This window comes from Emydura macquarii, unplaced genomic scaffold (genome assembly GCF_026122565.2).
Source record: "Emydura macquarii macquarii isolate MOO-44397 ecotype Brisbane River unplaced genomic scaffold, CSIRO-AGI_Emac_v2 contig_1110, whole genome shotgun sequence".
NCBI lineage: Eukaryota > Metazoa > Chordata > Testudines > Chelidae > Emydura > Emydura macquarii.
The window spans coordinates 398,605-423,399 of record NW_027131247.1 but is presented as its reverse complement, the minus strand read 5'-3'; the positions used below and the strand labels follow the sequence as shown (position 1 = coordinate 423,399).

The window sequence follows — 24,795 nt, the reverse complement described above, 5'->3', positions numbered from 1 at the left end:
TCTGTCATCTCACTGACCAGCTGCTCTATGGTGAGTAACCAAGAGCAAGCACTGTCATCTGCATAAGGGAGACTTAGCCAGCAATAGCCATGTATAGTACCAGCTGCATTTCCCCTTCACCTTCCCCAGTTCAAGCTGCATGTTTTAAAACTGACAAGTTTTACCCTTTTTTAAAAAATGCTGCGCTGCTCTGTAGAGTGACTTAGTTAAAATGTCTTCATGGGGTCCTACTTTTATTTTATCTCAGCAATTTTTGAATCATGTATGCTCAACTTACAAGTAAAGATGTTTCCTTCTAACGGCTAGTTCTGCAAACACGCTGGGATACAAGAGTCAATGTGGGTTCTTTCCTTCTTGCACACCCTCATCACTAACAGGGATTCTTCAAGCCAAATTCTGCCTTCACCTATATCTGTGCAATCTTATTACCCTCAGCTCTAACTACTCTCTTCCATGGATTGACAGAGATGTAAGTAAGGGCACAATTTGGAGACAATGGGGTTGCATGGTGGCCCTGCAGTTGGAACTTGGTTAATAAATCTACTCATGAGGTGCAAACTAGAAGAGAATCCAGTTCACTCTCCCAAGGCTGCATCAGTTCCACAGGTCTGACATGAAGTAAGAGAGTCTAAGATGAACAGACAGGACACAATGCAGACATGGAGCAGACCTGCTAAGTAAGGTATTACCATTTTCACAGTTGCCTTTCAGGTTAGACTCCACTTTAAAATGAGATCATGCCGATATTTACATTCCTTCGGCAAGGGAAAGAAGTGAGCAGATAAAATGCAAGCAAACAAACTTTCTGAGTATAACTGATAAAATCTAATACAAGGTCAAATCTTAGCTGTGTGCTCACACAATATTATCGATAGCTAAAATGAGGTCTCCATTAAAGCTGTGCTGCATCGTGTGGTCTGCTAACTCCAAACTCCTGTGCAGAGTCACAGCCTTAAAAGTCACACGAGTTACTACACAGAAGGCACACTTGGTACTGCTGCAGGTAAAGGATTCCATCATAAATGTCCTTTTTCCAAAGGCTACACCTAATTTAAATTCACCATGGGACAAGGCTTCAACTTTTAGGGCATTTCAAGGTAAAAGAGAAAAAGCCTTAAATTGCCATTTCAGCGCCCATGCTGCCAAGTTCAAAACGGGGTTAAAAGGCCCAGATGGCCGTCCCTGGAAGCAGCCTCCAGCCTGCACAAAGTAACATCCTCTCAACTTGTTTACATAATCCAAAAAAACGCTAGCTATTTAAATTATGCCTGCAATTGCCAATGAGACCAATTAATGACTTGTAATATTCCCGACTACTGTTCAAGGCCATTACAGGCAGTTCCCGTTGTAAGAGCAGCTATGGTCTGCACAGTCAAAAGCTACTCAGCATATACTCATATCAACATTTGTTCTGACTGCAACCTGAAGGTCAGAGACTCAGACTCATCTCCGCTTGTAGGTCTTCCATTCAAACGCTGATCGATTTCAACCCAGCTAAGCTCAGAATTGCTAGCCTCCAGTGTTCAAAAACTATTAGTCAAGCCCCCTCCAAAAAATCAGGAGATTGGCTTTAAAATCCCTGACATTTTAGATAGAATAGGTTGGGGTTCTTTTTATTTGCTTTCTGGATTTTGATACTTTAGGGTTCACATGTTCCAGAACAGCTATAAACTTACCTTAAAAAATAACGAAAGCCAAGATTCTCACTTAATCATGTGACTCCAGGAGCTTTATTTATTTTAAAAAGGAAAAAAACCAAATATTGCACCACTTGTGATAAAAATACAAGAGTTGACAACATTGACAGATCACAATCCCAGATGACATTGCCTTTGCCTTAACACTTCATAGAATCATAGAAGATTAGGGTGGGAAGAAACCTCAGGAGGTCATCTAGTCCAGCCTCCTTGCTCAAAGCAGGACCCCAAAGTAGCATGACTTACCATGATCTGAATCTCTCTTTTGCAGACTTGCAGATCGTACTCATTGTTGACGTACATTCGTTTCAGGGCGCATTTCATCCCATTATTAGTCCTCACCAGAAACACTATGGCAAATCCACCTGCAAGAGACAAGAAACATCTCATTCAGTAACCCCTTGTCACTTGGCTTCTGGCTGATTTCACAGCCTCGTTGGTATACGCTGAATAAGGATGGTATTCAGCAGCTCTCCTCAGAGCCACAGTGACAGTATCTTTGATCAGACCAGCACTGCAGCTTGCATCTCTACTTACATGGTTATTTTAGGGAAATAAAGAGTCTGAAGGGGCGAATTTTCAATTAGCAGACTAAGTCAAGAATGCATCAATAATAACAAGCAATTATGCGAGTTACTTAGCATGCCACATCTTTTATTGCACCATTAGTTTCCATGATGAAGAGGAAATCTGGACTATAAAACTGCAGCATTGCATTCTACTGAAAAGCGAACCACAAAATATCCACAGCCTGTACTAAATGCCTCAAGCTGAGTGCGTTCACAGCTTTGGAAGCACTTTTGCAAATCGCATTAGAAACCCAATTCCTGCCCCCATGGAACACAAAGCAATCTCCCGTGCATTGTTTGATGGTATTGCTTTAAAAGGCATTACACAATTCATTTTGTGGTCACGACTATTAGCGAAGGCATGACCCCTACAACGTACGCAGCTGCTTATGAGGAAAGCCTTTCATCTTTATTACCAGTGCTCAGAAAGAAAAAAGCCAGTGGCTTCCTACTTGGCATGCTGGACAGGAATAAGAAGACTAGAATCTGTCATCCAAATTTTGAACCTGGCTTTTAGAGATCAAAATAAATGTGGGCTGAGTGATTTCGAGAGCCTTCAGTGTACCATTGAAATGACACATAATGGTAAAAAACGCAACACAGCAACGTACTCAAAACGACAGCCTACAGCAGTGTAGGGACATTTCTTCATGCTTAAATTATAGCAGCTATTTCCTTAAAACTACTAAGCTACTAGTAAGAATTTATTATTGGACTTTGTCACCTAACATCTCCTTAAGCACCACCCAAACAGAGATCAGGATAGGGGCTGTACTTCGTACAGAAGGATACAAGAAGAAACCATCCATGTCCCAAAGAACTATGATCTAAACAGACCAAGGGTGGGAGAAAGAGAGGACGGACTGTATAGTGTTTAGAGCACTAGCCTGGGGGTCAGACTCCTTGTGTGATCTTGAGGAAGTCTCACTGTGCCTCAGTTCCCATCTATCAAATGGGGATAACAGTAACTTTCCTACCGATGGGGTATTATGGGTTGTATGATGACTGGGCCCACATAGCATATCTAGATTTTAAATCACACCTAGATATTTATTATTAACCCATTTTACAGAATGGGGAAACCCAGGCACAAAGGGTTTGTCTACACCACAAAGGAACACCTGTGGCTGGCCCATGCCAGCTGACTTGGGCTCACGGCGCTGTTTCACTGCTGTGTAGGCGTAGACGGGAGCTCTGGAACCCACCCACCTCGCAGGGTCCTAGAGCCAGGCTCCAGCTCGAGCCCAAACACAGGGATGAAACAACCCCGCAGCCCCAACAGGAGTCAGCTGGCACATGCCAGCCATGGCTCTCTAGTTGCTGTGTAGACACACTCAAAGAGACCAGGGAGCAATGCAGCGAAGTGCTCTTTACATGCCTGAAGTTAAGCATGTGCTTAAATGCTTTGTTGATCAGAGCCTATGTGACTTGTGAAGGGTCTAGGGCAGAACCAAGAGCTGAACCCAGAATCCCCACAGCCATGTCCCAGCCTGGTGCCTCATTCACGAGACCTGCTGTATTTATAATGGATTACTGAGAACATATCCACCCATTAGTACAAATCCACATCATTCATTTTTGTGGGTTTTGAGGGCAGCAGGTCTGGGGGTGGGAGGAGAAGGCAGGCCTTTCGATACCATTACACCACGTAAGTGGACGTCTTAGGCACAGAACATGTATTAACGACATTTAAAAAAAGGTTCATTCTTGGGTAGAGAATCTCCTCTGTAGTAAATCCCCAACCCATTAGCTCAAACATTCCTGCCTGTTACTGTGGCTCTGAAGTACAACATTTGGAACGGCAACCAAGTCAAGAATAAAATTAAATTTCGTTTAATCTAATGGGGTGGGATGGAAATAATCCCCACTGCAGGGCCAGTTAATATATTCCGAGAACCAAGTGCTTCATCATCACCACTTTTCTGTTTCTACAGCATCAAGTACAACGAGGTCCTCACCTACGACAATGGCTGCTGGTAGTTACGATAATATAAACAACACACAACCACCACCGATGCCACGCGCCCCTTTCAAAGGGGCTAAGAGAAACATTTGCTTTATGCGTTCTGGAAGGACTCAGGCACTCTCTCCCCACTTGGGTCTTGCACAGTGCATAGCTCACACTAGGGTTGGCGCACAGAGGTGACTGCTTTCATCAGTCCCGTGAAACATCGGGCCATCAGTGAAGAGATCAGTGCATGCACCATGGAATATGCAGGTTCCTTCAGGGCAGGGAAACACCTGGTCATTGCAGCTCAAGAAGGGAAGCCCAGGAATGTACTTTTCACCAACAGGCTCTGTAAATAGCAGTTTGGGCTGAGCGGCCTGGTTCTCAGTAGTCATCAATAAAGCAGCACATGTTGCTGAAAACAAGGCAGTGATCGGACAGCACTAAAGAGCCCACCTCCCTGTGGGCCTGCAGCCCTAGTTCTCCACAGATGCTAGATGGAAGGCATTTCATGAATGGAGACCGCGCTGGTGGGATCTTCGGTAACAAGAGGCTACAAGGGCAGCAGCCAGGTGGCCAAGGACAGAACAAAATTCAGTTTGTGAACTGAAATTCGGTTCCACAGCAGCAGCAAAGAGATGTGTCATCTTATGGGGGGAAATCAGTCACTGAAATTCATTGTTAGGATGCCTAAGCCAACGTGTTCTCTAATACACTCTAGACTGGTACCGAGGCAACGTTGCTTTTTGATGCCATGATGTTTGGCCATTTTAAGTACCAAAGCCTGGAAATCACTTATCGTGGACTTATCGCCCACCCCCAAGATCTTACCATACGAAAGAAGGCCAGATAAGGAACTTTTACTTCCCCACCAAGAGAAAAAGAGCAGGTGGAATGAGCCCCCCCCCGGCAGTCTTGAAACAAGTAGTGGAATGGCTTCTGCCAAATTGACACATTTAACAGCAAGCATCTCTCTTTACAGAGCTTTCAGAAGGTTTATGGATACAAAGGGAGACGACACTTCACTCAGGCAGGCTCTGGTGAAATATTCATCTTTGACTGGGATCACTTACAAACCTTAGCTCTGATGTTAAATACAGATATAGTACCTAGGGAAGGTCATGAAAAATTAAGTGGCTTTCATAGAGCACCAGGTCTCCAGCAGGGGCCGGTACCCGACACCTCAGAGTTAGACCTGGGATGTTGTGTGTAGGTAGCAATCACATAGCTGGGACCCATCTGTGCTGTGCCGTTTCTTCACACTATATTATTACATAAAGGCACAACCGCAGCCTACTGAGTAACATTTAGCACTAAAAAACACTTGTGTTTGACAGATTAACAGTAACTAGTGCTTGTGGGTTGTTTACAAATTGGATGTACGTGAGGTCTAAGTCTGGATGACAGCAGTAGGGCCTATTGAAACTGGTACTAACGTTTTGCTAACTGCAAGTCTTGGCAGGATCAGGATCAAAGAACAACTGTAGGTTCCTCTAAAGCGGCCGAACTGGCTTTTGCATTGTCAGGGACAGAACTGACAGCAGGCAGCCTGGGTACAAGGACTTCCCACACGCTGCCCCTCTTACCCATGGGGCCAGAAAGATGCCACTAATGGTGAGGGCTCAAGGTGAGATCCCCAACTACAGCCAAGTTGGGGGGGGAAGAGATTTTAAACTAGGACAGGACCCCAGGTGGAACCTGCCCTGCAGATGCTGTTCCAACCCAAGGCCAATATTTTCAGTAACAAGTAACTAGTGATTTGGGGAGGTTTCCATTTTTTGGTTGCCCAGGTTGAGTCACCTGAAAACGAAGCCCTTTTGAAGCGTCTCAAGCCAAGCACTCAAAAATCACTAAGTCGCTTGGAAAATCTTGGACCAAAGCAGGAGCCTTCATTCTTCTACCATAAAAAAAAATTTGCTTTGCTGCTTTTTGGTTTTGGAGAGCTGGTTTATGCATCTTGGCAATGCTACCTTCATTTCCACACACCAAATGCCCAAGAACACAAGTGTTACAATCCTACTGAATCAGTTTCTTTGATGAGAGTTTTTCATTGAGCTAGTTGGAAAAATGGATTTCGCCCCGCACCTGAAAATTCCAACTTTTCATTGAAAACACCTGGCCAAATCGGATTTTTAATGTTTTGGATGAAAAGTTGAAGTTTTCCACAAGAAAGCAGACACTTTCAGCAAAAAAATTTTTTTAAAAGTTTCCATCAAAAATAGTTTAGAAAGAAGCCTTGAGCAGCTCGAGTCTGATTTGTACTCTGAATTCTGTTTTTCTGTGCTTGAAATTAAACAACAACAAATCTGCTGATGGCATTTGATCCATCACTAGAACTATCTGGAACTGTTAAGATCTCATAATTCAGACAGGCAACACCACTACTACAATGAACATCTGTTAAACCCGCCCCAGAAAACTGAGTTCTACGCCCACAACTCCAGCAAACCCTGTAAATCATAAGGATACCATATCCTCATTTAGAACACTTCACATCAAATTCCAGCAGTTTCTTTTGGTGGAAAGAAAGACGGGGCAGCAGCAGCTGCAAATAAATAAAATAAACAAAACAAAAACAATTCTTCTATACCTAGGACAATCTCCTCCTCCCTCTCGGCACTGATGATTCTGCTCAAGGGTAGAGATGCCCCCCGCCCCAAAAAAACAAACAAAACTAGCTACTAATTCATTGCTTACAATGTACCCTGCAGAAATGGCAACATTCCCCTAAATAATGCAATTATTCCTGTTGCCATGCCTATTAACTAAGCCACTCCTAGAGCACAGCTGCTAGAATATACATATCTATACACATGGAGCTACTTCTGTTGGAAACAACCAAGCCACCAGGCAAAGAAAAGCATTCTATGCCACGGAGAAGCTCAATTAGACAGACCCCAGTGGTTCAAGGGTAGCAGATAATGGAGTCTACTTCTGACAAAGTAGCATAAAAACGGGGCACATTAGGGCTTAAGGTGCTTCATGCACTGGAGTGTCTTCTGCATGGAGCGAAGGGAGTTGAGTCTCTATAGTGGAATTGGCGCACACTCTCCCCAGCCAGAGTCCAGGAAGATGGACAATTTTTTTTAAAGTTAGCATTAATGCTTATATTGCACAGCTTAAAAAAATGTGCCAGGAAGTTAAATTCTTGCACCCTTTCCTCAAGCATTTTCAACTGCTGTTAACTTCAACTGACAAGATTGCAAATTTAAGCAATTCAAACGAATTTAGCTTATTTGTTTGCAAATACAGCTATTAGGGGAACGATTCCTGACTAGTAACAGTGGCTGGCTTCACTCACCACGAAATTAATTCTGGTTTAATCAGAGTGCAAAACAATCTTAAATATACTGCAACTAATTACATTTACTATCAAACAAGGAACTGAGTCCATTTAGAAGAGGTTCATGTCTTTAAGGCCAGAAGGATCATTCCATCACCTAATCCGATCTGTACAACACAGGTCACAGCACTTCACTTGGTTAACCCTGTAATGAGCCCAGTTTGTGTTTGGCTAAAGCACACATCTTCTAGGAAGCCGTTTGGGCTTGATTTCCCAGACATTTAGAGATGGACAACCCACCACTCCCCTCGGTAGTTCGGTCCAACAATTAAATTACCCTCACTGTTGAAAATGAGAAACAAGACACATTTTCATTTGTCTGGCTTTAAACTTTCAGCCTTTCATTCTTGTTACGTTTCTCTCGGATAGATTCAAGTACCTTTAGTACCTGGTATTTTCTCCCCCCGAAAGAGTGTACACACTGTAATCTTTATCTTTTTGATAAGCCAAACATATTGACCTCCTAAAGTCTCCTACTGTTCTAAGGGATTTTTTCCAACCCAGGTTTCAAGGTTAATCCCATTGAGGCTCTCCCGCATGCACACTGAGACCAGGTGAAGTTTACTACAAAGCTTGATCAAAGGACCAGGAATGCAGAGATCTAGAGCTCAGTAAGCTTCATCTGGCGGCTAGCAGATCGAGAATGGGAATGAAAAGAGAAGCACACAACAACAGGAAGCAGCAAAGGTGAGAGACCATCAGAGCAGAGAGATCAAATGATGCAGTAGAACACGACAGCTGCTGTGTCCCCAGAAAGCCTGGAGGCCCCAGCACACAACTGCCCCATCAAAGTAGCAGACTGCTTGGATCAAGATGCAGCAGTGCGGAATCTCCACCACTGGAGCTTTTTAAGAACAGGTTGGACAAAGCCTTGTCAGAGATGGTCTAGGTTTCTTTGGTCCTGCCTCACTAGCAGACTTGTAACGTCGGGGTCCCCTTTCAGCCCTGCATTTCCATGATTCTAAGACATGGACAAGCTCCCTGGATACTTAGGGCCTGATTGTCACACGTGCTGAGCAGCCACACACCAACTGAAGTCAACATGAATTGAGGATCCTTATATCAGCGCCAATATAAACCAGGCCCCTGCTCTTCGGTGAGCTTGAGGCTCGGGTTTTTTCCCCTCTGCAGGCATGCCAAACGAGAACTATTCTTTAAGCCAGGCGGATGGCACAGGAGCAGCACATTGTTCAGCCAGGTGACAGATCTCCCAGCAAAGGTCCACTCCCCGAGCGATGCACATGACAAGAAAGTGATCCAGAGACCGAGACACACCCTGGCAGCAGCTTGGCAAAGCAAAACCCGCTCAAGAACAAAGGAGCTGAAAGCACTGTCTGCACCACAATCAGGGGTGTCTAAGAAACCGCTCTAGCTTTCATTTAGTGGCAGCTGCTCGAGTACCTGCCCAGGACCCTGCACTGCTGCCGCTTCACTGCGATGCTGGCTAGATTAAAACTAGCTCACGTACGTCCACGCGTGCTGCGACCACCACACCAACAGCAGTGGGGCCGTACCCTAGTTACAGACTAACCCATTATGCTGCTGAAAGGAGTCAAGTCCAGACTCCTGACCTGAAACAAGCTGTCGAGTCATCCTGCAGGTGTGAATGGGTTTGTGGCAGAGTAAAAAGCGAAGGAGGAAAGGAGTCAGAAAAGGCACACTCACTGTGAACAGTATCCCTTGGAGAAGGTTGGTGTCGCAGGAACGGCACCAGCCTGCGACTCCAGACACTTGGGTTCAGTTCTCGTCTCTGGCACAGACTCCCCGTGCAGCCTTGGGCAAAGTCACTTCCCCTTTCTGTGCCCGGCCCCCCAGGGGTGGTGTGAAGATGAATTCATTTATTCATGTGTGTAAGATGCTCAGACAGTCCTGTGATGGAGAGCTATCTGGGTACAATATGAATTGTGTGCCTGGTCCAAAGTGGGTACATGGGAGCCACAAATGGACTTGAGGGGAAAAAACCAATAGCCCTTTGTCTTTCATATCATGTCTGTTACACACAGACTGGCTTCAGTGTAATTCCCCAAGGAAGCGAAGATCAAAGCCTATTCATAAGGCATCTGGACCAGGGTTCCCAGAATGCTCCAAATGGACTTGGAAAGGAAGCACCTCAGCAATGCAGGACAGGGGGAGAAGTCAAGCCACCACCAGTAATGCAGTGCACGCACACAGAACTGCAGTTTGCTCATCTCCATGTGACTGAGAGCCACCATAGGACTCCTTTTCCTTACAGGATATTTCTATAGCAACTATCACCTGGTTTTTCAAGTGCCTGGAAACCCCACAGGCACTATGAATTTTAGGAACCTAAGACCTGCCTTTTCTTCTTCTTTCTCCAAATACTGTTTTGAACTAGAACCCTCCAGTTCTCCTTTACAGTTGCCCTCAGCTCCATTGGCTCAAGAGGTTCTGTGACAGGAGGCTTCTGCTCTTCAAGCCTGTATGACTCATCATGATCTCTTAATAAAGCCTCTATGGAAGGGAAGCACGTTTACAGCACCCAACTAAATAGGAGTTAAATTATAAGCTTGTGTGTGATCTTATGACCAAAAAAATCTATTTCTTCTTATCATACAAGGCATCCTCTGAATGCAAGAGACCTGTTTATATCTCAAGCATTTAAAAACCTGTAAGAGAATACACACTCTCTCTCTCCCCCCCTCTCCCCTTTATAAATATACAGTGTGTAATGAGTGGAGTGAACTATTTACACAGGTGTGTTCTAGATGGTTATATATACACAATTAGAACACACCTATGTAAATAATTCACTCCACCCATCATTGAAATGCAGCCACCTCTACGGTGGAACATAGTAGCAGTATACAACAGTTTAGAGAAAGAAAGAAAGAAAAAAAAAAAAGAATACTGAGTCAATTAATACCACGGGAAGATTTTACATTCTGCCTCTGTAAATACCACAATGAGTCAGGATGGAATTTCGCTAGGACACCAGAGTAAACTCATCAGATCTTATAACAAGTGCCATGAGATCTGTAATTATCAGAGGTGGGTCAGGATACTCGTTTTAATTTGCATTCAAAAGATGGCACCTGCAGGAGCCCAGCACTGTCCACCATGACGCTGTGGCACTTGTTCAACATGCAAGGAAAAATGCCACCTGTCCAGTCACTACCGCCACTTCCTGCAGTAACTTGGTTTTCACTGCAAGCCTCTCTTTCCAAGTAGAGACCTAGCATGGCCCTGCTTAGGCTGAAATCGCAGTAAGATATGGGAATATTTCAGACAGACAACTGGAAGACACAGCCTCATATTGGATCTCCTCTCCAGAGGAGAGGCACTGGTTTGGAGTTCTATTTGGCTACTCAGCATCTGACAAACGTCTGCCTTACAAATTTATTGTTGGCCACAAAACAAACACCAACTTTCCACTTGATCATTTGCAGTGACTACTTACAATGAAGCACGTCTTGCCAAAGAAGAGGGTATTTACACAAATCTTTCTGTTCCATCAGAGAAACAAGGTAAGAATAGCACTGCAGTGTCATCATTTTAAGGTTAGGAGTTTGTGCACTTAAACTAGCAAATATACTTGATGCATGATGAACTTTTATTGGCAACTGTGGCCAATAATCCAGCGTAATAGTAAAAGAGTAATTCCGGACAGTCTTATATTTTTACATGTTTAGTACTGGCTTTTCAGTAAGTGGCTGATACAAGACCCAGTGAACATTTTTCAGCCAGGTAATAAAGGTAGTAATGGGCCGCCCGATGGATTGCTGAAAGTTTATCACAACCGCTTCAAACTGCATAGAACAGTGATGCTGTTCAACAAAACAGGCTAAGGAAATGAGCCCTGCTACTGAGCAGCTGGACAGCAGCCAGAACAGCCACAGTGAGACATTTCCAGTAGACTTGGGGGCGTATTATTTCAGCTGCGTTCCTCAGCAGAATTAGAATGGGATGGCCTCGTTTTCAGAGGTGCTGCACACCCACTGATTTCCTTGGCAGCTGTGGGTGCTTGGGGGCTCAGTATCAGGCCTCTGATATTACAGCCTGTGTAGCAAAATAAATTTAAAAAGCGTGGCCACCTATGATTTCATGATTACTACACACTGTGGTCACTGAGAACTTTCACAGCAACAGGGAGAACATGACACAATCACTGGGAGTTGGAATAGTAAGGAGATTCTGAAAAGGATGCAAAATCCTCATATTTCAGAGCTTAAGTCAATTAGGGATAGGAAGAAATTTTTCCCGGGAGCAGGTTATCCCATAGCCATCAACTGCAGGGTTTCTTTTACCTTCTTCGGATGTAGCTGGTGCTGGCCAGGGTCAGTGACAGGATATTGGACTAGCTGGACCACTAGTTTTATTGGCCAACAGGATGGATCACTTGTTGATCACCTGTTCTTTTCATTCCCTCTGAAGCACCTGGCACTGGTCACTGTTGGAAGACAGGATATTGGGCTACATGGACCGTCGGTCGGACCCAATGGCCTTTCTTATGTTCTTATTCAGTATAGCCATTTCTTTGTTCCAGATTCCCCTGCTTCAGAAATCCAGGCCCCTAAAATCTGAACTAAAGAAGGCTCTCCACAAGCAGTATATGGCCTATGACACAGAGTTGAGCAGTGGCTCATATATACATGTTCACAACACTATCTAGCTGCGGGATCTTTACTGCATTTCATTAACATGTCAAGTTTAGACACAAGAGCTAAATACGCTTCAGTAAGTTCCTTCAAATCCTTTACGTGCAGACAAGGCAGCCTGGGACACTTGGTTAGTTCTTACTCTGCTCAAGAAACACTGGTTCTGCAGTGGAAAAGCCACCTTGCAAAACAGAACATTAGAATACTAGTATAGTGTTTTACTACAGATCACATGGGCTCCCTGTTGAAAATGAAATGTTACAAGGTGTAAGACATCAGTGGAGTATCTTCCCTCCGTTGGCAGTACACATTTGTTTGAACTGGGGTCTAATCCATCGCTTCCATGTACTTTTTAAAGTATGAACTTTGAACAGCTGATATTTACGAAGTCTATTTTGTTTCCATTATTTGCCCCCTCATTTCTTTTCTGTTCACGATCCTTTTGCCCCTTGCAAGACAAAACCCCAGTGGCATTAATTTTTGGCCTGGGACCACCATCGTTTTAGGAAGACAACAAACATTTTGCACTTAGTGCCTTTCAACCAATGCGCTTTAAACAGTAAACCTCTCAGCATCCCTAGGACAGAGGTCATTCCCAGCTGACAGATGGAGGAAGCAGGCACAGACCAGTTAAGTGATGCTGCCCAAGGTCACAAGAGGAGTCAGTAGCAGAGCCAGAAAGAGAACCCAGGGGGAAGATTGTACGCTGATATCAATCATCATCACTCCATTGAAGTTAATTGACCCCAAGAGTCCCCACCTCCCCTGCTGTAATGAGGAGGCTACACACGCCAATAAAATACAAACCCTGGTGCATTGATTTAATACCAAGAAGGGAAAGCAGAAACAAGTGGCAGGGGAATGTCTTACTTTTCAAGAGCAAGTGGTCTGATAATAGAATGAGATTGAGCTATATGTTCGCCCAGCACTGATTAACACAGCTCTTCGCTCAATTACACTGCTCGGCAAGTGGCTCTGGTTACTTTAATAGCCCACCGTGTGCCATTCAGAGAAATTAAGTGCCCACCTGAGCTCTCAAGCTTTCTGGAGGACAGGGAGGTCTTAGCTGGATATTAATTCCATTGTTTTGATTTTTCATACTCTGCAACAAAAGAGCACCCATCCAATGCTCTACATACATCTTATAAAAGGGACACAGACTCATCAGTCACCCCCAATCAAATCAAATAACCAAGCAACAAGACCAAATCAACTTCCCCACACAATCCCCAGCCTCACACCACTACTACCCAGCACCCAACTCCTCGTGGAGAAGGGAGAAAAAAGGGGTCCCCTGGCATGCCCTGAAAGCTGATGAACTCAGGCTGCTACGGACCTGAAGAGGAAGCAAGTTTCAAAGATCTAGGGGCCCTAACACAGAACATTCTGCTAGCCCTGGATGACTTCAACTGAAACCCTGTTCGTGTAAACACCTCCACAGCCATGGCAGCATTTAACAGGGAGAGAGGCAGCGTCCTAGACAGACAGGTACCGGGCTGTTTGTCTCTGTAAATTCCCAGGTAAAGGAAGCCAATTTTAAGCTTGTCAGGCATGAGACCTGAGTTCTGAACCCACTTTTGAGCAGGCATGGTACATTAGCACACAGATCAACTCCAAAACAGAGGTAGGAAAGGCACCACTCCCCGCGTCAGAGCTCTTCTTCCTGTACTGAGCACTGTAAGACACACGGTTAGAGACAATCCCTGCTCATCAGAGATTACAATCTAAACAGACAAGACCTTAAATTGTAGGAGAGGAAACAGAAGCACAGAGATGTGTAAGTTCGCACAATGGGTTGGTGCCAGAGTAAAAAACAGAACCCAGAACTCTCAAGGCAAGGGAGGTAATTTTCCATGCTGTAACTTGAATACAGCAGCAACTACGAGCCGTAAAAACCACAACCCATCAGAAACGGTCTTGTTCTTTTCCCTGGCCACTCGCTGCCCCTCACGAGATGTTGAAGAAAGCAGGGCCTTCACTGTCACAGCCCCGGATGAAGCAGGGCCTCCAGGAAAAAGTCTGCTTGGGGGCAGAGAGAGACTCAAGCAGACAGCAACCAATCTGGCATTGCTTCAGCACGGCTCACTTTGAGTTGAGCTTGGGACTCCCAGCAAAAACAACAACCAAAAACCAAACCACCCTCATGAACCTAAAAATCTGTTTCATTCTAAACCTAACTATCAAAATGAATTAAGAGTCTATTGCTTGGATTGTTTTATTTTAAGCTCCTGGGGGGAAATGGGGGCAGGAGGGAATCTACAAAATTAGAGCAATTAAAAAAAAAAAAAAAGTCAGGTGCTGCAGCTATGCCCTTTCCACTAGAGTGAAATATTATTTTGTACAAATAAAAAACAAACAGTCATTGAAAGACAGGCTCTGTAGATGTCACTTCCATTTGTATTCCATCACCAGAGCTGCAAAGTATAACCAATTTGTTATTTTCTCCCAGTAACCCATAAGCAGCTGTTGTAGCACTGCAGGCCAGAGCCCAAATTAGCCAAAGTTAGATCAAGTTAAAGGGAAATAGATTAAAGAAAGAAGAAATAGCTAACCCTAACCCTTTAATTAAACCAGCGCAACTTTACAAAGCTCTTCTCAACTGCCTTCTCCATTCCCTTTAATAGCTTGCTTTTCCCAGCCAGTCTGGACAATGGAACAAGACTGTGGAGTGGTTTCCCTGGAATTGTGTTCAGAGTCACAACACGGCAAGGGAAAGGGTTAAACAAAACAAAAAAAAAAAACCACAACCAAAAAAAAAAAAAAAAAAAAAAAAAAAAAATTTCCACTGTAATTTTCACATAGGTTCTTTAGAATGATTTTGCTCTGTATCTTAGATCAACCAGTTTTACTTCCAGTTACACTACTAGAACAAGACTCAGGGAAAAAAAATAATTAGTCCTCAAAGAGACCGCCTGTCTCCCAAGGCAGTTATGTTGCCTTCTTGCACAATTGTTTATTCAGCTGTTTTTTAAGAATGTAGCTTTGTGAATACAAGGCTTTTATGCATGTCCAGTGCCTTTTAGAGTGAAGTGCAAAGACCGTGCTTTGAGCTAGCTCAAATTGCTGTTGGTTAGGAGCAATCCTCACACACTGAAACTCACTCACTTGTGGAGACTTTGTGTTTGAAAGGAAAACATCAGAGAACATTCAGAATAATTCAGCCACCCAGACTGAAAATCCATTTGTTTTCTCTCTGTGGGAGAAGAACTTTTCATTCCCATTTACCAGGGTTATTTCACACAAGAACCTCTAGAGTTAAATGCAGTCCCCATGAGTCATTAGTGTTTCCAAAACACATTACATCATACAAAATGCCCCACTAAACTGATCTATCACCCTCAAAGAGAGTCATTAGGAAAGTTAAAGAAGTAGGAGTACCATCACGCAAATGCAATTAGGTCATTATACAGAGAGTATGTCCCTATAAAAACTATGGTGAAAGCACCTTTGAGAGACGCAAGTGCTGTTTACATCTGAATAAATGGTGCACAGGCCACAATCCCTTTCTAGGCGCATGTTTTATTCGTGTAATCATCATTGTACAGGGCACAGTTCTACGCCTTCCCTCCCCAAGCATTTTCAAGCTTCCCTATGGAACCTTCTCATCATTTTTTCCAGAGGCAAAGTTGGATGATCCAAGGGCAGTTAGAGTTGGGGAGAAGGCATCACCCTGTCTCTTTCCAAAGCTAGTGAAATTATTATGCTAGAAACAGCCAAACCACTATTAAGTCATCAATTCCAGCTGTCTAAAGTAAACTTTCTATTAAAAAATGCTGTGTCTCATTTTGTATACACTATCCATCTTGCCTTCTGTGTGAGTGTGAGTGTGAGTGTGAGTGTGAGAAGTTTTGGTCTCCCATGCGCAATTCTGATCTCCCATGCTTCAGGAAGATAAATTCAAACTGCAACAGGTGCAGAGAAGGGCTACTAGGGTGATTAGAGGAATGAAGAACCTACCTCACAAGAGGAGACTTAAGGAGCTTGGCTTGTTTAGTTTAACAAAATGAAGGCTGAGGGGCGACATGACTGCTCTCTACAAATACATCAGAGAGATAAATGGAGGGGAGGCAGAGAAATGATTTAAGGACCAATGGATATAAACTGGCCATCGACAAGTTTACGCTTGAAATGAAAAGGTTTCTAACCATCAAAGAAGTGAAGTTCTGGAACAGCCTTCCAAGGACAGCAGTGTGGGCAGAGAACCTAACTTGTTTTAAGACGGAGCTTGATAAGTTTACAGAGGGGATGGATGGTATGATGAAATTGCCTACAATGGCATACAGCCCATCCATGACAGCAATTGGCAAATATCTCCAATGGCCAGAGATGGGACACTAGATAGAGAGGTCTGAGTTAATACAGACAATTCTTTCCAAGGAGTCTGGCTGGTGCTTTTGCCCCCCCATGTCCAAAGTCGAACTGACTGCCATATTTGGGATCAGATGAGCAGAGACTCTGGTGTTTCTTGCCTTCCTCTGCAGCGTGGGTCATTTGCTGCTTTGAATTAGATTAAATGGGAGATTTTCTGTAACCTGAAGTCTTTAAATCAAGATTTGAGGTGACTCAGCCAGAGGTTATGGGCCTATTAAAGGAGTGGGTGGGTGAGGTTCTGTGGCCTGAGATGTGCAAGAGGTCAGAGTAGATGATCCCGTCTGGCCTTAAGGTCTCTGAGTCTGTGTATGCATGTAATTATATGCAGACAGAGAAATATCCTGTTATACTTAACAAACACTTTGGAAGGGATTTTAAACCTCGTGCTTCAGAGTTTTAGCCCATCTCTAACCATTAGAGACCAGGGTGAGACCTAATACGAGGGATAATCTGTCCCCCATCTGCTTACTGCAGGGTTCTGTTCTACATAGGTTCTTACACCACGCTCATCACCACAGTATCTGAGCACCTTTTAGTAGTGCACTAGGCAATGTGACTACGCATCTTTTCAATGTTTGTTCCACCTTCCCCAGAAGCATCTAGTCCTGGCTGCTAATAGAGACCAAATACTGGACTAGATGGACCACAAGTCTGATCTAGTCTGACAATTCCTATGATTCAGTCTTGCAGCATCTTTTCCTGTCAATTGACCGTTTATCCTTCTCTTCAAAGTCATATTGCTTTTTCTCATGCAATTTAGCCTCTCTTTCTTCCCTTATACATTTAACCTACATTGTTTTCTTCCCCACCCTTTTCATTTCTGTAGGATAGTGAAGAGTTAAAAGCCGGACAAGTGGTCAGGCCTAAATTAAGGGAACAGGGTCAAAGCAAGGGCAAACCTGGTTTCTGTTAATTGGTGTGAATTTTAGCTAGAATCTCTTCTCTCTCTTCTTCTCCTCCCTTCCTGGCCATCTGCGCAGGAGACGAGTCTATTGCTATTTCTGTGCAAGACCTTTTGGTGAGAAGAAAGCATTATCTTGCTTCTCCCCCCGGCATGCCTTTACTTCAAAGAATGTAAGTGTAAAATGTATAGGTCTTAAGGTGATGTGCCTGCCCTCTGTATGGTAATCCTGTAAACAGCAAACAGGGGCGGGTATAATTATATTCATTATGTAGTTGTTAATATTCATGTTATAGGTGTCAATGTAACCAAAGAAGGGTCTACGGGGAGTTGCTGGAAATGTATACATTTACATACTGTTATGGATAAAAGAATTGTAAAGTAACCCCCTCGTTGCTCACTCGCGGCACCGATCTGGAACGAGCAGGCATTAAAGAGTTCCGTCTCCCCAATCCACCCCCGGGACAACCTGTTTGATTATTTCTAACAATTTCTACCCCCTTTCAGTTCTCCCCCACTAGAGCCAGAGAAAGAATTTCTATATTTTTCCATGAAGAGTCTTTCCATTTCTTCCCCTTCCCCCCTCACACATCAGCTCTACCCTCCACCCTGATCCTCTAGCGCGGGGGCTATTGCAGAATATCCACATTCAAGTAACGAGAGCATATTACAAGGAGAAGCCAAGTGGGCAACAGAGCTTTCTGCAGCTGCCCGCCTCCAAATGCAGTGGATGATCCTGTGAAATGATTCAGCCTCCAGGGATCATCGGTAGAGACCCAATAGGGCAACGCACTTCAGCACAAGCTTAAATTTTGAGCACAGGCATGTGTCTGAAATTAAGTGCTTGGCTGAACTGGGGCTTAAACTCTTCTTAATTTACAAAATCAAAATACCACGTATCAAAGATTATGTCATATTTTACCCTATCGTGCAAGCTAAAAATACCTTACAGTTTGCTTTCCTAGCTGTGGTAGGAGCAGGCTTGCTTGACCACATCAGACGTTTTTTAAAAAACCAAGATACTATGATCCAGTTACAGGAAAACCATAATGATTCTCTTGCTCTATGTATGAGCAGCTTCCCATTCCTAGAGCATGACTAAGATATAGCTCCTGACTTTTCTTTCACCTCAGGGTCCTACCCACCAGAGCCACTCGACTCCATCAACACAACAAATTAGTCCATTATTGGGCATGACAACTTATTTTCTCCTCGTTTCTGTAAGGGGCTTGCCACTCTTGCACCTTTGACACCTCTCTTGAGTTTGCTTCATCTTCCCTGTTCTTCAGTTAACACACCAAGCAGTTTTCCAAGATCAGTACGCATTGTGCTAATTCTGGAACATCTTTTACAGAGAGACGGTTTCAGTAAACCACAACTTTGGAATCATCTGCCTGTTGCAATAAAGGAAGAAGCCAAGGGAAATGGTTAGGGTAAGTTCAAGCATAAGCAATTAGCTGCCACGTTCTACTGTTTAGTAACTACTATAGACCAGCGGTGAATTCAGCCTTTAGATATGGCTTACCCCAAAAGACAGAATAGGCCAATAATACTTGGCTCTTCTATAGCTATTTTTATCAATGGAGCTCAAAGTGATTAAACAAAAGCCACGTAAGTATCACTATCCCCATTTTACGGATGGAGAAATTGAGGAACATGGAAGTTGAGTGACTTTACAAAGCAGCTCAATTTTCTCTTCAAATTATTATGATTATTACACATTATTTGTATTATTGTAGCACCTAGGAGCCATAGTCAGACACCAGGATCTCACTCTGTGCCAACACAGAACAAAAAAAGATGGCCCCTATCCCGAAGGGTTCACAATCTATGCCAAATACTTGATGTACATTAAAATAATTTTTGTCCAATGAATCTTTTTCGAAGGGAAAGGACAGTTCCTTTGTTGCACTGTGGATCTAATAAATTCTTATTTGTTTAGGGCCTGGTTCAAAGTCCATGGGAATCTTTTCATTGGCTTCAATGGGCCGTGGCTCAGACCCATAGAGAACAGAGCTGTGGATGCTGATTTTTAAAGGAGCCCAGGGTTAGGTGCCCAACTCCATGTGCAATTCAATGGGAGCTGAATGCATAACTCCCCTATGTGCCTTTGGAAGTTTCAGCCATGGGGCACTTCAGGAGGAGAGTTCGATATATGCTGGTTCTTATGATAAAGCTGGCTTCTTGATGGGCTGAAACTTCATATACGTGAGCGCAGTTTGGTCCCCCAAATTCTGGAACAGGCTGAGGGCCTGGATTCTGCCCACAGACACACAGCTGCATTCAATCAAGAGAATTTCACCCAGAGCAGAACTGGGCCACAGAGAATTTTGTAAGTACAGTAGAACCTCAAAGTTACGAACACCTCGGGAATGGAAGCTGTTCACAACTCGGAAATTTTCGTAACTCTGAACAAAACATTATGGTTGTTCTTACAAAAGTTTACAACTGAACACTGACTTAATAGAGCTTTGAAACTTTACTATACAGAAGAAAAATGCTGCTTCCCCTATTTTTTTTTTAAGTAGTTTACATTTAACACAGCACTGTACTGTATTTGCTTTTTTATTTTGGTCTCTGCTGCTGCCTGATTGCATACTTCCAGTTCCAAATGAGGTGTGTGGTTGACCGGTCAGTTCGTAACTCTGGTATTCGTAACTCTGAGCTTCTACTGTACTAAGAAGGCGGTGGGAATAAGGAAGCATTAAGTTCAATTTACAGAAGGTGGGCGGTGGCACACAGAGAAGTTAAGTGACTTGGAACAAACAGTGCAGGAGAAACAAGAAACCCCAGAATTCCTCCCTGACGTTCCAGCCTCATCCCCACATCTAGGGGAGAACAGCTTTAGGTAGTCTTAGAGCACGAAGTCCCAATTATTAGGGTGATAGCGTGACACAAAGGAGTGGTAGGAATTTAACTTCTATTTCCTTCCCCGTATCAGTTACAACAGGTTATGCCCTTGCCTCATAGCAAAAAAAGAGTTGGGATAATCAATATCCACTGTCCCCAGCTGTTAGTTATTATTTACAATATCAAGCATCTTACCTCTCATGGTGTTAATGGAAGTACCAGGACCTCAGTATTTTTTTTTTTAAAGTCAGGTTCTAATTTAAACAGTGTTTGAGATTTAATTAGAAAGCCACAAGAACGAAGCAGATTTAGAGTTAAGATTGTAAATTCCACATCCTCCATCATTGCGGAAGAAGAAGAATAAAAAAAGGGAAGACACTGGTGCAATTTGAGATTTACCAGCTCAGACTGGATTTCAGTCTCCACTCCTATTTCCTTGCATTGGTGACTGGCAGTCACACACCCAGACACCTTGCAACCGAATTTCCAAACACACAGTATTTAAAGGAAATGCCTGAGCTGTTAGAGTCAGAGAGCCTGGGATTAAATAGTTTTATGAGAGGTAAAGTAGTTAAATAAGGAGCTGTCCACAAGAAATGCAGATTAGTTGAATAATACAGGAAATACTAGCCATATTAAGTGAAGGCCTGCATAGCAAGTGCACATGATGGGACGGATTCCGTAGCTCTGACTGAAAGGGTTAAAGTGCGTGCTGTGTGTTCCGAAAGCAGGTCTGTACAGCGAAGGGGCCTTTGGATGTTCATATGGGAAAAAATCCATCAATAAAAGTATCTTGCTTTAAAGCCACGTCTGCCAGTTTATTTATTCCCCCACCAGACAAGGAAATTGCTCTGTATTAATATAGTGCCTGCAAGAAGACACTGCACTAGTGAAAGTGGTGTGGGTTTGCCTTCTGAGCTCCAGTTCCAGATGCCAACTCCCCCCTTCCTCAGCTGTTTCCCATCCCTTTTAAAAATGGGCTGAAGCCCTTGGCCTAACTCCCTGTAGTCACAGGTTCAAATCCCAAAAGTATCAGCTCAACCATACATCCTTCTGAAAGCTCTCTCGCGTTCACTTTAGGGGGGGGCAACCTTGAAATCTGAGCTCCTGTTGGCTCTTCATGGACAGAAAAGGCCCCATACCTCATTTTGAAAGAGGTGGAGCTTCCCCAAGACTGCCCCACCTCCTGTTAGACACAGCCATGCCCCAGCATCTGCCCTCTCCACTCCATTATGCAGCTTCTATAGTTTAAGGCACAGTTCAATTTCTTGATGTTAGTATGAAAGTCATGAAATGGGCTACCAATGCAATAAAAAAAATAAGGTATTCAAACATTTAACAACAAACGGGGTGAGGGGAGGGTGCCAAAAACACCCCTGGCCTGTGGCGCCATTTAGTCTAGGGTCGGCCCTGATTGGGTGCTATAAAACATGAACTCTAGCTATATTGTCTGTCCATCTAAGTGTTACACACACAGTTCTGCACTGTGGTGAAAAGGACAGTAATTAGTAGCAGTATGCTGTATACACAGCATTTCTTACCTCCTCTATTTGTAAGACATAAAGCAGTGTGTTCATGTACTGGAAACACCTTGTAAAAAAGCCCATCGGCTCTACGTACAGCGTTCTCATCCTTCCAGGCTAGGATATATAAGCCATTTCAGCTGAATACAGATAACCACAGGACCACTGCTTTGATCTAAGAATGTTTAGCCTTTCACCTGACCCCCTCCACCCTAGCGAGAGAATAACGTAAGCGTTGGAGGCTCTCTGGCTTTTCCCACTTGCATGGCTGTTAAAAGCTTTTTGGCCTACATTTACAATTTGTATGGATAAGAGGATTTCCCACCAAGGCCACAGAGAGCCCAGCTGATTGAACCTTGAAAGGATCTACTTGAAATAACAAGATCGAGGAGCGGAGGCAAGTTTTTCCATGAACCACTTTTTCCCTTCTCATTGCAATAAGTTGCTGCCCTTTGGCACAATGCTGTCCGATGGTGAAACAGAAGCAGTTTTGCCTGGGTCACTCTGTATTTCTCAGTTTGTATTGTTTTATTACTAGTTACATTGGAATGGAAAGACACCAGGATTCTCATGGTTTAGGACTTCATTAAGTACCTGCTTCTTACTCCCAATCTGATGTCATAATCCTCTGGGTCCAATGGCCTACTTATTTGTATTGGTCTATGAGAGTGAATGCAGCACTTTACAGGTGGAAAGATGTGCTATATAGCAGTTGATTCAATATGTACCAAGAGGGCTTACTTACAGTACATCCTGTGAGCACAGGCTATTGCAGTGCAGACCTATACAATGCCCTGGCGCTAGACAGTTGTAATTGGCATCTCTTACCCATAATTGAGGCTCCCAAATGAGGATCCTCTGCACAGCAGCCATTTGATACGGGAGGACTGAGTCCTCCGGGGAGAATAGCAATAGGCGAGGTTTACAAAAGCTCCACATGGCAATTGGCTGCCTAACGCCTATCGAATGTCAGTAGGAGTCAGGTGCCCAACGCCTGCCTGTGCCTTTGAGAAATCTCCCGTAATAGACCAAATCACCTCTTCTAGGACACTTCTCAGCCACAAACCTCAAGTGCTGTCCAAAGGCACATGGGTATTCTCTCTGCTTTCTAGAGGAGGGAAACTGAGGCACAGAGCCATGAAGTGAATTTCCCAAGGTCATAGACCAGGTCAGTGGCAGAGGCAGGAATGGAAGCTAGGTGTCCTGAGTCCCGGTCAGACATCGCATCCGTTGGACCATGTTACCTCCCGAGATGTGGAGGATCAGCAGGAGCATGATCACAGCAAAAAAAGAGTCAAAGCTTCTGGGGAGGATTCATCCAGCTCAATGGATTAAGCCAAATATGAATGTGGGTGGGTGTCTCTGGTGACTACAGATGCAGGAAGTGACATTTTTATTTCTATTCCAGTAGCACTTAGGAGGTACTCGTCGATGAGTGCACGTGAGAGAAACAGAAATGGCCACCGCACACATCCAACTCCATTGACGGCTATACGTTGGCCAATCCACCAGGAGAACAAAAAGAGGTAAAGCAAAGAATCCACAGCACTGAGGTTTCTGGCTACAAAAGAACAAGTAATGATTCATGTGGCAGAGACCAGAGACTGATCTCACGATTTAATAGCAGCCCAAGTTTCTATACCACGGAGTGTTCCCAAGGTTTTTCTTTTAATTTTTTTTTTTTAAATTGTTTTTAAACAAACCAAAAAGCCCAGTTCAGAACCAAAAAAGCCCATCTGTTGCCAACAGACTGTCCAGCTGAGAAAAGTACATAATCAAGTACATTAAGCTGAGCTCTGTGCTCTGACGGAGACTTTGCACCTCGGAGGAAGTAACAAGCTTTGCAGACTTGGATTTTAAGGCTGCTTGATTAACATCAAATGCTAGCAGCGCCCAGTAGAAGTGATTACTTCTTATCTACAGCCAGCCCTAGTCTTGCCTGCTTGTTTTTGACTCAGATAGGAGCTGGTAGTCTAAACACAGCATTGACAAGTCACATGTCAGCTGTAGCACACGCTCGGACCCCCTCTGAAACCCTGGGCAAGTCTCAACCTTCAGGGTTTGGCACCAAACCAGAAACTAGGTGTCAGTTCCTTAGCTGGCATAGATCGGGAAAGGTCCATGGAAGTCAGTGCCGCTCGGACGATTTACATCCACTGGGGATCTGGCTCAGAAACCTACCAACTTAGGGACACGCATCTCTGAAATGGGGATAGAGCTGTTAACACACCTCGTTGGGGTATTGTTGGGACTGATATTCAGAAAGTGGTACGAAGGTTAAGTGTGATGTAGATCTCTTATTTCCATCTTAGATGTGATTACCCAGCACTGAGATTTCCATAGACACGATCAGTGGATGCTGCTGTAATGAACTGTACTGTATATGTGCACATCACTGCCCCGACCAGGACGGATTGAGCACCGCTCCACTCTGCGTCCTATACTGCTAACACAAGTCCCCTCCCAGTGGAAGGGGCTGTGCTTTCGAAGCAGAAGGACGCGAGTTCCATCCTCAGCCCTATGTGAAGTTCCAGATGGCCTTGCTGAACAGAACAGGTCTTCAGGGAGGTTTGTAGGCGGCCATGAAACTGGGACGGATGAGATGAAAGGGAGACGTATGTGATACAATTTCATCTCGCTATCCCAGAAAGGGATGCAAAAAATCAATCAATCAGTCCGTCCTCAGGGGAAGCAGACCCCTAAAAGAAACCAGTGTATGCTAGTACGTGACAACATCCTTCAGAACATGCATACTGAAGTTGAAACCCAACACTTTGCCAGCTATAAAACACACATTTGTGTAAAATCTGATGGATTCAGAAAGCTTTCTGTAGCAGTTCAGTGTGAAATCTTGGCGATGTTCCTACTATTGGTGAACAGGCACTGTAAAAGTTTTAAATTCCGGAGGGGTATAGAACTGCCTTGCGACACTTATCTTCAGTATCAGATCTTTAAACATCAAACACAAACAAAACAA

General features: G+C 43.9%; 1 protein-coding gene across 10 annotated transcripts in view; it reads right to left on the bottom strand.

The window, feature by feature from the left end:
- AAK1 (AP2 associated kinase 1) overlaps nt 1–24,795 on the bottom strand; it is a 97,380-nt gene that overhangs the window by 59,805 nt on the left and 12,780 nt on the right. For all 10 annotated transcript variants that reach the window (XM_067545818.1, XM_067545817.1, XM_067545821.1 and 7 more), the window contains exon 3: nt 1,944–2,062. In XM_067545818.1, the coding sequence (XP_067401919.1) occupies nt 1,944–2,062 (119 nt within the window). The remainder of the gene's footprint in view (nt 1–1,943; nt 2,063–24,795) is intronic.